The 13,206-nt window shown below is 43.9% G+C and overlaps 1 protein-coding gene across 1 annotated transcript; it reads left to right on the top strand.

Moving 5' to 3' along the window:
- The first annotated feature begins 258 nt into the window (after positions 1-258).
- pkp2 (plakophilin 2) lies at positions 259-12,764 on the top strand. Its single transcript, XM_086202171.1, has 13 exons — positions 259-588; positions 1,657-1,727; positions 3,163-3,779; positions 4,191-4,329; positions 4,515-4,722; positions 4,887-5,064; positions 6,367-6,484; positions 6,697-6,858; positions 7,550-7,726; positions 8,002-8,155; positions 9,230-9,422; positions 10,809-10,896; positions 11,219-12,764. Exons 1-13 carry the CDS (start codon positions 396-398, stop codon positions 11,285-11,287), a joined length of 2,367 nt encoding a protein of 788 aa, XP_086058297.1. The 5' UTR covers positions 259-395; the 3' UTR covers positions 11,288-12,764.
- Positions 12,765-13,206: the final 442 nt, after the last annotated feature.

Raw genomic sequence — 13,206 nt, 5'->3', positions numbered from 1 at the left:
TCAGTGACGTGCCATAAAACCGTTGTGTCTTATTTGTCATGTCTGGTAATAATTAATATTACCGATATTGTATAACTGATATTGTTTTGCGTCACATGACCTGGAGGCCATTTCCCCAGTAATTCACTGACGATACTTCGTTTAACCTCTCAACGCAGTGAAACCAAGTACAACTAAGTGGAAAATCTAATTTTCAACTGGAAGCGCCAGCGTGGTTCGTTTGTCAAAGACACCTGACACCTCAGGTGCGTCGCCAGTAGCCCCGCCCCTTCACCCAGCGGCACGACGCACCTGGGTGATCCGAGCGACAACAAAGCAGGGCTAAACAGTAATCCGGGGAACGATTTATATATGACGCACCCGAACCGGCTGTGATTTATCTGGATTTGTTCACAATGGAGGAGCTCTTCTTCAAATCGGCGTTACCCGCCTGCGACCCCTTCCTGCTGGATGACTCCAGCTTGGCTCTACCGGCCGAGCCCAACTCGAGATCCTCGACAAAGGCTGACAGTAACGACCGCAGCCTGCGCGTTCACCAGCAAGTTCAGCTCACCCTGGCACGGAAGGCAAGAAGGAGCGTGTCTAATGGTAATGTTAACTTTCAATGAATGTCCTGCCTCTGAGAAAATTTGCCTCTGAATATTTAATGAGTCGACTGTTGAGGGAAGTGTCCCTAACAAAGATGCAACAGTTGACCAGGAGAGATGAACCTTTCCAGTTTGATACGTGAATAATGATGGTAATGATGCCTGCTGCACGTGCTGTGTTATCAACAATTTAACCGTGACTTATTCTGCATCCGTGCATGCATGAAAATCGATTCAAATGGATTTAATCTTTTTTTTTGATTGCAAAGCTTAAAGAAAAGAAATCCATCGAACAAAGGCAAATAAAAACCATTAGAATTATCAGCACTAATAAAATATTCATAGTTCCTCCTAACAATAAAGAGTCTGACCGATACTGGATTTTATTAGTGGCTACAGAGTGAAAAAAAAATTGCAATATTGCCGTATTGGCTGATAGTCTTTATATGTAAAGTATTTAAGATTCGCCAGCAAAACCTACTTAATCATTATTCAGAATGTGTATGAGTCACTGACATGTTGTCAGGGCTGAGATCATTTCAGCACCGTACTGTTAAACCGACGCACATCAGTGCGTTTCTATGAGCTTCCGGCGATATATCGGTATGTTGTATCGGGCCCTCACCAACCCATTAATGAACGATTTTGGAAATCTTTGCAACAAGTAAGATGTCCCCGCTCCCACTCATATATCAAGTAGAACCAGTAAATCCAATAAAATGACGAGAGAGAAAAAATCACCCAAACTAACAGCTACAGCCAATACCAAGTCGTGATGCTCATCAGCTAATATCCACTACAGGTTAGTTTACAAAACACAAATATACAATGATTGGTATTTGTTTTGTTTTTTTTAATGGCAACTGGAATGCAGCCATGTCTCATTGCTCTTGTCTAACAGGTTCCTACGGTTTCTCTACTCACCACAGAGCAGATTATTATTGTAGTTTACAGTAGAGCCGAGTTCAATTTCACCTCTGCCTCAGGAAAGTGTCAGTGTCACCATGGGTTCAGGCGACTGCAGTGTGAAAACGTACTCTCTTGACAGGCACTCTTCAACTTGTTTCAGGTGGTGTCCGATTACAGGGAACCGCAGCGAGGAGCTTTGATGCTACGGATGGGGTTTTTCCACACACGAAAGTGAGAAATTCTTTAAATGGCGCAACACCATTGGATGACAAGTCTTTAAAGTTGTTGTTTTGGGTTTGTTTTTTTTATTGCTACAACGGAAGTTTTTCAAACGCTGAAACTTCTTGATAGAAGTCCTGTTCATGTGTTTTATGTGTTGTGTGTGTGTCTCAGATTTAAAGCTCCCATGTGTAATGGATAAACCGTTCATAGAATTACACGAATCCTCGCATTACCATGGCGTGGTACAATAATTGTACTAGAAAAAGTCACGGTGTCGCTTGATTTTTAATTTTATCAATTGAAAAAGGATTCTTGAAGAAATAAAACCATAAAGAAAAAAATAACAGTAGGATTTAAACTTGTCGCCATATCTCTCAATGAGGTGTAAAAAGACTCTCAGTAGCTTAGAAAGCAGATGTTCATCCAAAGATAGCATTAGAAGTAGAAACTACAAAAATGTAACCATTTTTTCACATTAATTATTATTATTTTTAAATGCATTACAATTCGAATGTCATCAAGCCGCACAGGGCTGCGCGTGTAATTCAAAATGCAAGATGGCCGCCTGAATTTTCGAACCGTAAGGAGGCGCAATATTTGTCAAAACTACCGTTTAAAATTAAATATTGTCCTCCAGGCATGTCTTGCCTGCGCATCACCGTCTTCAGGTGTCTTTGTTTGATACAGGTCCCCACAAAAATCACACCATTATCATTTAGGCGGGTTTCTCTTTTTAAAAATGAAAACACGAAAGATGGTGTAAAAGGGAAAATTCACATGAGTATTGTGAATCATGTCGCAGTCGCGACACCAGAGATGATCGTAAATCAAATTCGTTTTTGTTCCAAATTGTGCAGGCCCTCTTTTGCAGAATGTTCAAGTCCGTCACTATGTCACACTGGGCTTGATGTGTAGATAATTTTTAACAGTTTAATAGTGTTTGTCGAAGGTGTAGACCAAGAATGGTCAAGTAAGAAATGCTGCTCATGTAGCAGGAAGACAGCAAGAGGAATATGTAGTCTGGACAGCGGCGTTGAGTATGGAAGCCGAGACTTGTAATGACTTATTTTAACGCGATCACCTTGGAATGATGGGTTGATGACATTATTGTCACGAAGCTCTTTATCTTAACGTGACGAAGCTCTTGCACCCCTGTTGTTGTTAAATTAGGAAGTTGCGAACGCATCACAGTGTGTTGGCTCGTGTTGATGCTAAATGTAGGTGTAAGGAGCACAGAATGTAACAAAATGTGAATCTTAATCTTTAAATTCATTAGTAGTGAAGGTTATTTGACGGTCAAAGCTATAGAACCGAATGGTCTTATGTATGCTTCAATTAACTACACCGATTTATCCAGCGACCAGAGTCAGCGATCTTTAATGTTCAAAGCCTTCCAGCGGTTAGCAGCAGGATTAACTTGTCTGTTGTGGTTTTGGCTCCACAGGTAAATGGCTTTGGCGTCCCCAACTGCTCTTTTTCAAGCAGCGAGCAAATGGGCAGGCCATCAAGAAGGGTGGAAGTATCCCCCCCTCCGAGTCCAGAGATGGCTAGCCACCGCCTTGGTTATAACACTCGCCGTTTTGCTACATACACCTTCCCAGGCCCCATTCAGACGTACAGGAATGGCTCCCTGCTGCACTGCTCGCGCGGGCCTGATACATTTCGCCACTACGCCTTCTCAGAGGCACCCCGGGGAACGCGGCTGCACCCGTCCACATCTACGAACGGGAATTTCCGTCGGAAGTCCCACAGACATACGGCAGGATCGCAGGCCACGTTTGCAGATATGGCGTTGCAGCAGATGGATGATTATGAGTGTGGTTGGGGCGGACATGATCAGAGCGTTTTCATGGAGGAGGAACTCACGATGCAAGGACAGAACGGCGATTTCCAGCCTAACAATGAGCTGTCTTGGCTAGCTCGGGTCAGGAGGGAGGGTCAGGGGCTCCGTCAACTGAATTCATACCCACCCACAGTCATCAGCATGGAGGTGGACCTGAGGAGGCCTATGGAGGCGGAGCCGACCCTTCAGGAAGCGCAAACGACTGATGTAACCACGCTGTAAGATCTAACTGGGCATCTTTTTTCTTTTCTTCTTTAACTCTCGAAGTGATACCCAAAAAAGTGTTTTTTTTTTCTTTTAAGTATTCACAAATATCTGTTTTTGAGCATATATATATATATATATATATATATATATATATATATATATATATATATATTATATATATATAGTAGACATTTCACGAAAGCGTTCGTAAAAGTTTTTGCTGTTGTTTTTTGTCGCTGCAGCTTTTGTTAGCGATCAGTTGCCATTAGCTTCAAGCTAATTATACATGGCTGGCACTGTCTGACAAAGAAGTAATGTCAAGGCACATACTTGTGAGGTTAAAAAGTGTTGCTTGAAGAAAGAAATGAAACGCTTGCGGATGATGTGATACTGGACAAAGGGTTGTATTTTTCCTCACTCAGGATTTCAAAGAGCAAGCCTCCAGAGATGACGTTAGAAAGGGCCGTGAACCTGTTGACCCAGGAAAACGAGGAATTGCTGATCTGTGCAGCTGGCCACATACAATCTCAGTGTTTTAAGAGTGCGGATGCAAAAAAGATGGTACGTGTCACTGCATGCATGGCACAGTGTGTCATTTCAATGTATAAATTGAAGTTTCAGAGGTGTTTTTTTGGGGGGGGGGGGGTCTGGAGTAACGGGTCACATTGATTACCAGTGTATTATCATATATCGTGTCTGCGAGGTCATCTTGTATCTGTCGGTTAGTAATCCTCTCCCACCTTCAGGTCTACTACCTCCGTGGGATTGGGAAGCTCCTGCAGCTCCTCCACAGTGACAGCGAGGAGGTGCAGCGTGTCGCCTCCGGTGCGCTGCGTAATGTTGTTTACCAGAGCAGCGAGAACAAAATGGAGGTGAAGGAGAATAAAGGCTTGGCCACCATTCTGCAGGTCCTGAAGAGCAGCCGTGACGTGGAGACCAGACGACATCTTACCGGTCCGTTTCTAGAAAATGCGGCACTTCGTAAATAAAAGGAGTACCAACTTAAGGCTTCGTCACGTTATACAGAGTTGAGGCTTTACAAGCTTCTTTGCATGAACTTCAGCTTCTGTCACTATCAGAGCATCAACCCCGCTGATGTTTCTCCACCCTGCTTTCAGGTCTGCTGTGGAACCTCTCGTCTCACGACCTTTTGAAGGCAGGTCTGTCCAGAGAGGCCTTATCTGTCCTCACTAAGTCCATCCTTGTGCCCTCCTCCGGGATTTCTGAAGGCGAGAACCCAAAAGATGAACTCCTAGCCGATGCTGAGGTTTTCCACAGCGCGACTGGCTGCCTGAGGTGAGCCTCTTTGTTCCCTTCGTAACGAGACACCACTGCTCGCATCAGCTGCTCTGCCCACACCATATGAAATTATTTCAACAAAAATGTCATTCACGAAGAAAAAAACTTGTCTGGTCAGTATGGACCACCACACGACTAGGTGTGAGATTTACGCCCGGGGTTAGCCCCGTCCTGTTAGCATGCTGAGTTACGACAACTTAAAAACAGGCTTAAACCCCGTCAAGTCTTGCTTACCACGACGTGGGAATAAACGTGCTGTTTGGCGACTGTTTCAGTTTTCTCCACCCCATCCACCTTATGTGTCCAGCCACTTTCAAATTCCCGCTCGGTATGTGAAACGTAAAACCCCGAGCTAGCTCGCGAGAAGCAAACTACAAGTTGAAAATGTCGAGTTTCAACAAAGATTCGGGTCATCCTTAACGCAGGCCTGCTCGGGTCACAGCTGCATCCTGGGAAATGGATACCCAAGTAAAGTACAGACATCTGCAAATACTTGAGTGCTGTCTTCAACAAGGCATTGATTCTTAACTCTGTGGCTCGGAAATTCTGTACAAGCGGGGAGAATATAGCTGTCGAGCTAAATAAAGGCGTGACTTTTTGTGTTTCCCTGAGGAAGACACGACGACACTTGAACTTCGTTTGTGACTTTTACTCATCCGTGTTTGATTCAACGTCTCTGGGCCATGATGTTTTTCATTTCCATCTGGACTGAGATGGCGCGTAATAATGTCGACTTTACTTGAGTGCGTCCTTGTTTGGACATCCCTGTTTACAAAGCAGGGAATATTAGCCAGCCTGGGAAACTAAAACGGAATGAAACGAGTGAAAGAGTGAATCATTCATGGAGCTCACTCTTCTCTCCGCTCGACTGAACTGAAATCATTCAGTACTTTGCCGGCCCGCCGCTATCAAGTTCATCTAATCGTGTTCTACAGAATATCAGTCTTACCTCCTGTGAATGATCAAACGACGATTTCCCCTCCAATTTACATGTCATCACTGCACAAAGAACCTGTTGTAGGCTGTATGATGAGAATCATGTGGGTGTTTCAAGGATTACATGAAAGTTAGTAAGCCTGAAAAATAATTTGTTCCGACTGCTACTTTGGAAAATAATGAATCCATCATTATTGCAACTTAATGTGTGGTGAATACGACTTTTTTTTTTTTTTTTCAAATCATGAATACCTGGGAATTCTCCATCATTGATTCAGTGGTACTGGAAAATACACACACACACACACACACACTCACAAATGTCACTTGGCAGGAACAATTTAAGACTGTTTCTGTCCCAAGAAATCTGAGCTCAGCTGGTCCGGATGCCAGGAAAGCAATGAGGGAGTGTGAGAATCTCATCGACTCTCTGGTTTACTACGTCCGCGGAACCATCGCTGACTACAAGACGGATGATAAGGTGACATGATACTGACAAGCTTTCCAGAGAAAAACGGTCACCTTTACAGCCTGTTTCACAAGAAACTGTTTAATCCGGAGTCCACGAGTCAGTTTCTGATACAATGAGTTGCTGATTTTTGTTGTTGTTGTTGTTGTTGCTGCATGTGTCACACCTATGTTGCAGGTTATTTGTCTTATAACGTGATATTTATGGCAGCACTTGCTCTGAAGTCCACAGAGAACTGCGTCTGCATCCTGCACAACCTCTCTTATCAGATCGAGTCCGAGCTTCCAACCAAGTACACCAGAGATTTCCGGGAATCTCAGCAAAATTTGGCTCCCAAACCAAAGAGACTGGGCTGTTTCACCCACCGCAGTGCCAAGATCACAGAGGTAATCCTCCCAGATAATAATCCAACTCGACAAAAACACCCCGTGGTCCAATAGTTGACGGTAATATTCAGTGAAAACTGCCGGACTGCTGCAGGTTTAATCACTTCCAAACATGCGCAAATGTGCAGAAATGTCCTCCCTTCAAGCTGGCTTTAGGGAACCTGATTGGAGGGATTTTATTCCCATTCAGCCAGGAGAGCACTGGTCAGGTCAGACAGTGACGTTGAAATGAAAAGCTGTTAATGATCTCCAAACCTGTCTGAGATATTACTCCTGTAGCGTTAAGGTTCCCTTTTATGGGAAATAAAGGGGTTAGCTGAAACAATGGGCCACAGCTCCAAAGAAAACAAAGCCCATGGACCGAGAGTTGTAAGTTTGCAGCGTGTAGTGCGTGTCGGCCTTTGTGCTGTAGATGCTACCGGCTAATTTTAATTCTTAAGGTATTTTCCGTCCCCCATAGACCCATAAAACTATCCAACTGCATTGCAGCTTCTCAGTTTCTGCATCAGGCAGTAAACCCCTGCAGTTACATAATTCTAATGTGTGATACTGCTGCTGCTGCAGCAAAGTGGCTCCACCAGTCTCCCCCGTTCATGTAAGGTTTAAAGTACTAAAACAAGAAACCACGCTTTAATCATCTGTACAGCTGCCCCCTCCCCGTCATTAAAACCGTCATGCCGTTTCCTCTCAGGAACTGGAGCATCAGCGCACCCTGCTGGAGGACAACCCCAACCCCAGTGGCATGGAGTGGCTGTGGAGCTCCATCACTATCCGCATGTACCTGTCGCTGATCGCCCGCAGTGTGCGTCACTACACCCAGGAAGCAGCCGTCGGAGCCCTGCAGAACCTCACGGCTGGAAATGGAGTGGTAACTGTTTCAGTTTCACATTCTCACCACACAGCAGTCTTTTTAGTTGATATTTCTTGAATAAATCCATCAGTTTTCCTAAATTAATCTGGTGATTCTGTGTTGATTTTATCTATTATTTTAGCATTGCGACAGAAGAATTATTCCTTTTTTTTGTCTGCGTTTTTTCATTTGATCATAAACCGAACTGAAACTATTCCCAATAGAAAAATGCATGCGATGAAATTTGGTGTCTTCATATTTTGGTGTGTGTGTGTGTGTGTGTGGTCTGGCAGGTGACTGAAGCCATCGCCTTTACCATTGTTCAACGGGAGAATGGTCTCCAACATGTAAAAAAGATGCTACAGGAGGGAGAGAGCGATGTGAGGAGGACCGCTGTGGCTCTAATAAAAAACCTCTCTCGCTACAGGGAGCTGCACCCTGACATTGGTAAATATGTAAAAACACTCCCATACAATACGCACAGCCAGGGGGGTACACAAATGTGAGGACATTGTTTAGGAAAACAGAGAGGGTCGACCATTCCTGAAACACTCTCATCAAGGAGGAGGAAGGTCATTAAAATACCAGTATCAGAAAAATTAATAGAGTAAAAAATACTGAATTTGGCATCGGCGAGTAAACGAGACTTGAACTGATCTTTAACGTTGAGCGACCGTTCAACTCTTCGTTGCTCTCGAGTGTCGCTGTGTCGGCAACTGCTGTCTTTTTTTACCGTGGCAAGGAGGCAGCTAGCTTTCACTGGCCTGCTAGCTTACACAACCGGAAACGACGGCTTCTGCTTCGCAGCGGTAAAGTAAGTCGTTACCGGCGGCGACACAGCGCTTTTTTTAAGAGCAACCAAGTCAGCCATTTGGCAGCACCAGATTCAGGTTGAAACAAGTGGCAATGAACCTGTCTACATCCAAGACAGATGCTCACAGCTAAACATGGAACACGGTCAGCGCCGAACTACCACTCAGCTTTCATCTGAACGAGTGCATAGGGGCCGTTTAGTGCAACACAGAAAAGAGTAACTACAGAAAGTCTAACAGCAGAGCACCATCAGATGAGCTTTTTTTTTTTTCTTCCCCTAAATGGAAGGGATCATGCTAACACTTCCCATTCATTACCCCTCACTGTGCTAAGCTAACAAGATGGTGGGGGGTGGAATCATCATTCTCCATGTGAATGTGACTTGTTTGTATTGTCCTCCCTTCTGGAAGTTTCACACCTGTCCAATAGGACCACGAATGGAAATGTATTGTTCATATAAATGTACGTTGCTGGGATGTTAAGAAGAATCTCACTAAATAATTTGGATATAACCAAAAAATACAGGCCACGGCACTGTCAGTTTTTGACACCAAAATCCTGTTTATCTAAAAATGGTTTTGTTACAGTAGGCAGAGGATCTTTAGTTTGTAATTCCTGTGTTTTTTATGTCCCGGTTGGTCAAAATTTATTGGGAAACATTTGAAATGCCATTCAGAACCTTTTTAACCGCACAATTTCACCCTGCAGTTCAACACGTGCTGCCAGAGTTGGTGGAGATGCTGCCCATCAACGACACTGGCGTCGACCTCCCCACTGAGGTGACGGCCTCTCTGTGTCACATCCTCCTGAACCTGAGCCAGAACGAGACGCAGAACGTCCGAGCCATCGTCGACCAGGGAGCCCTCCCCAAGATTACCAACATCAGCAGCAAGGACAACGGGCAAGCGTCTCATTTTTTGTGGCTACACACCTTCTCATTTAACGGTTTTTCTTTATTTTCGCGACTATTTACATAAGGCATCAAAACGATGAACACACATGGAATTAGGTAGTAAACAAAAAAGAGTGAAATAACTCCAAACATGGTTTATGTTTTTGATTCTTCAAAATAGCCATCCTTTGTCGTCACCTGAAATGGTTTTCCAACTATCTCGAAGGAGTTCCCAGAGGTGTCCAACTAAATTCAAACCGGATGGGATGGCGTGTTGGAGATTTATCAAAACTGAAAGAACACTGAACCAGCATGGCTACCACAGCGTCCTGCACCAACAGTGCCACCAGCAAAGCAACCCCTCACCATCACACCTCCTCCTCCATGCCTCACGGTGGGAACCATGCATGTAGAGACTGTCCATTCACCTTTTCTGCCCAAAGTGTCCTCCAAAGGCATGGCAGGTGGAACCAAAGATCTCAAATTTGGACTCATCAGACCAAAGCACAGATGTCCACTGGTCTGATGTCCATTCCTTGTGTTTCTTGGCCCAAACAAATCTCCTCTGCTTGTTGCTTTTCCTTAGCAGTGGTTTCATAGCAGCTATTCAATGATAAAGGCCTGATTGATGCAGTCTCCTCTGAACAGTTGATGCAGAGGTGTGTCTGCTTCTAGAACTCTGAGTAGGATTTATCTGAGCTCTAATCTGAGGTGCTGTTAACCTGTGATTTCGGAGGCTGGTGACTCAGGTGAACTCATCCTCAGCAGCAGAGGAGACTCTTGGTCTTCCTGTCCTGGGGCGGTCCTCATGTGAGCCAGTTTGGTCGTAACACTTGATGGTTTTTGCAACTGCGTTTGGGGACGAATTCAAAGATTTTACAATTTCCAGACTGACTGACCTTCAGTTCTCAAAGTAACGATGGACTGTCGTTTCTCTTAGCTGATTGGTTCTTGCCATCATATGAACATTAGCAGTTTTCCAAAAAGGGCTGTCAGCTGTGTACCAACCTGACTTCTGCACAACACAACTGATGGTCCCAACCCCACTCAGAAGGCAAGAAATTCCGCAAATGAACCCTGACAAGGCAAACCTGAGAGGTGAAAACCACTTCAGGTGACGACGTCATGAAGCTCACTGAGAGAAGGCCAGGGGTTTGCAGCGCTGTCCACAAGGCAACGGGTGGCTACTTTCAGGAAACTGAAGTATAAAACATTTATTTATTTATTCAACAAGTTTTTCTTTGCTACATCATTCCTTTTATCTTGCGTCATATATTTGATGTCTTCAGTACGTATCTACAATGTAGAAAGGGAAAAAAACATTGAATGAGAAGGTGTGTCCAAACTTTTGACCGGTAGTGTACATCTGACGTCAGAATCTTTCTGTTTTTGTAGTTATGGACCGAGCCGGGCCGGTCAGGCAGCATGTCTCTTGCTACACGCCATGTGGAAACACACCGAACTGCACGTGATCTACAAGAGGGTGAGCGCCATATGTTCTGTGGTGTCTTTAAACTGAGCGGAGCTGCCTCTTTGTCTGTTGTTGTCATGTCTGTAAATAATTCCCCACAATGTTAAAAAAAACAAAAAACAAAACTTTATTACACCATTGGATTTACACTTGTGTTTTCACACTCATGACACAGAACCTTGATTGACTTCAGTAAATCAGCCATTTCTCTTGCAGTCCTTTCTAATGTTCTTCAAACGACCACTGGGGGTCACCAGAGGGTTAAATATCCCACCAGTGCTCTGAGTCACCTCTGCATGTATCAATAATGAACACTTTCCTTTCTCGCCACCAGTGCGGCTACAGGAAAGCTGATTTCATCAACGCCAGGACGACAAAGGCTGTGAACTCCAGCCGAGACTGAGACGGAGAACATCAAATAATAAACTTGTTATCCGCATCGGCACTTGTGGTCCCAGAATCCCTCAAAGCACAGTTGTCCTTCAGTGTCTCGGATGAATAACCAGACTGATGGCTTCACAAAGGGACACGAGGTTACCTGCTGTGCCTGCATCTTTTTAAGGTTCCATGAAATAGCTTTGAAACTGTTGCGAGTCTTGAGTTTTGTCCACATCAAACGTGACATAGCCCTGGCCTTTGTGCTTCCTGGTCAGACCTGACAGATGAATGTAGACGAAACCATTCCTCTCTCTATCAATGATCGTGGATTACATCAAAGGCGTTGTGTTCATTTGCTTTCTACACAAGCAGTTTTCCAGGTAAAAGTGCTGAACCATGCGTGCGTCTTACATGCAACCACAACAACTATAGAAATGGTGAAGGAGGTTGAATATCAATCGGCAATATTCTTTTGAAGCTTGTCAATGAACGTATAGAAATGTAGCTGAAGAACAATGACCCGCCTCAACACAGAACAAGCCGATCTCTTGCCTTCTGATCATCCTACTATAAATGTGATGTAATGTAGAAATCACTGGATGTCTGTCTTTATGTATGTCTGACTTATGAACTTAACCATCGTTCATCTGACTGACATCAAAGTTGGCGCGTGCATCGCTGGCGCTTGAAAGTTGTGCAGCACTCGAGTTTGAGGGTCTGGGTTTTGAGGGTCGAGGGCTCGCAGAGGTGGAACCACTGACATGACACACTGAGACGTCAGATAAGTTCTGAACGCCTGCAACCTTCTATTAAGTTCCATATTACTTGAAGGGATAGTTCACCCTCACTCTGATGCAAGGTCAATTGAAGAGTTTTTTTTGTTTTTTTTTTAATCCACAAAATACTGTTGGAGTTTCACAGGAAAAGATATTCCAGCAGTCTCCTACTCAATTAATTGAAATGATCAGTTTTCAAAAGTTAGAAAAATACCTGATAAATAAAAATACTTCCACAATGCTTGTCCACGGCAGTTGAAGCGTCGTGAAGCCTCCACTCGCCAAGTCTCGGACATCGCAGCTCGAGATACAGGCTCGAAAACATGTCAGTGACACCTTTGAACAAAGTTATGGAATAAAATGTTTGGTGTAACTTTTATCTGTAGAACAAATCTGTAGTTTATTAAAGTTATACCTGCAGATGGTGCTATAACATCCTTCCAACATTTCTGCTTGAGGAAAAACTGCAGCGTTTGTAGAGCGTTTCTTGATATTGTTGCCATCATTGAGACCGCTTAATGATCCGAGCCTTTATTGATACTGTTCTATTGTGGAGTGATGATACATTTTTCAACAGGACTTTCCTTGATTGGGGTCATGCATCATACAATTAGGAGAATGGTATAATAATGATCAGCGATAAATGTCCACCGTTTTTTTTTTTCCCAACACGAGGGAAAATGTGAATGTTTCATATACCAGTAATAAAAGGGGACCTGATTCCTTTTCAGTTCAGCGGGAAGTTTGTATGTGGGGAATGTTCCTGGATCAGGTGATGAAAATTTTTTTAAGGTGTGATCCGGATTACAGATTGAGTGATGGACAGTGACGGTCTTAAAGTTGGAGAATCGAGCCCCTGGTAGGAGTGGCACTGATCGAATCCCAAGAATGGGCAGGATAAATTTGGATGGAGAAAGTGGAGAAGCTCCCTGTAGCTGCCCAGGCCTTCTCTGTCACATCTTTCACGCCTCTCACTCTTTTCTTTCTTTCTTTTTCCTGTCTTTTTTTTTGTCCTCTGTCACACGAGTTGCTTATTAAGATAACATAGAATGAATAATAAATCCATTCATGCTAGCAGGAGTAAAATAATGAACTAATATACAAACCCGTCCATGGCTGTCTTGACATTTTACTGACAATGGATGGGATTTCTGCTCTTCTGTCAAGG

This window comes from Aulostomus chinensis, chromosome 4, assembly GCF_037954235.1.
Source record: "Aulostomus chinensis isolate RoL2024-O1b breed Wild chromosome 4, RoL_Achi_v1.0, whole genome shotgun sequence".
NCBI lineage: Eukaryota > Metazoa > Chordata > Actinopteri > Syngnathiformes > Aulostomidae > Aulostomus > Aulostomus chinensis.
Note: the sequence above shows the minus strand (reverse complement) of the source record. Positions and strands in the feature narration are given on the sequence as shown.

What these genes read in the sequence shown, in the direction of transcription:
- pkp2 (XM_086202171.1), top strand. Translation starts at nt 396, where the DNA reads ATGGAGGAGCTCTTCTTCAAATCGGCGTTACCCGCCTGCGACCCCTTC. An exon ending in GGGTTTTTCCACACACGAAA is followed by an intron (nt 1,728 to 3,162) that starts GTGAGAAATTCT and finishes TTGGCTCCACAG; the next exon opens with GTAAATGGCTTTGGCGTCCC. An exon ending in GGAGCTGCACCCTGACATTG is followed by an intron (nt 8,156 to 9,229) that starts GTAAATATGTAA and finishes TTCACCCTGCAG; the next exon opens with TTCAACACGTGCTGCCAGAG.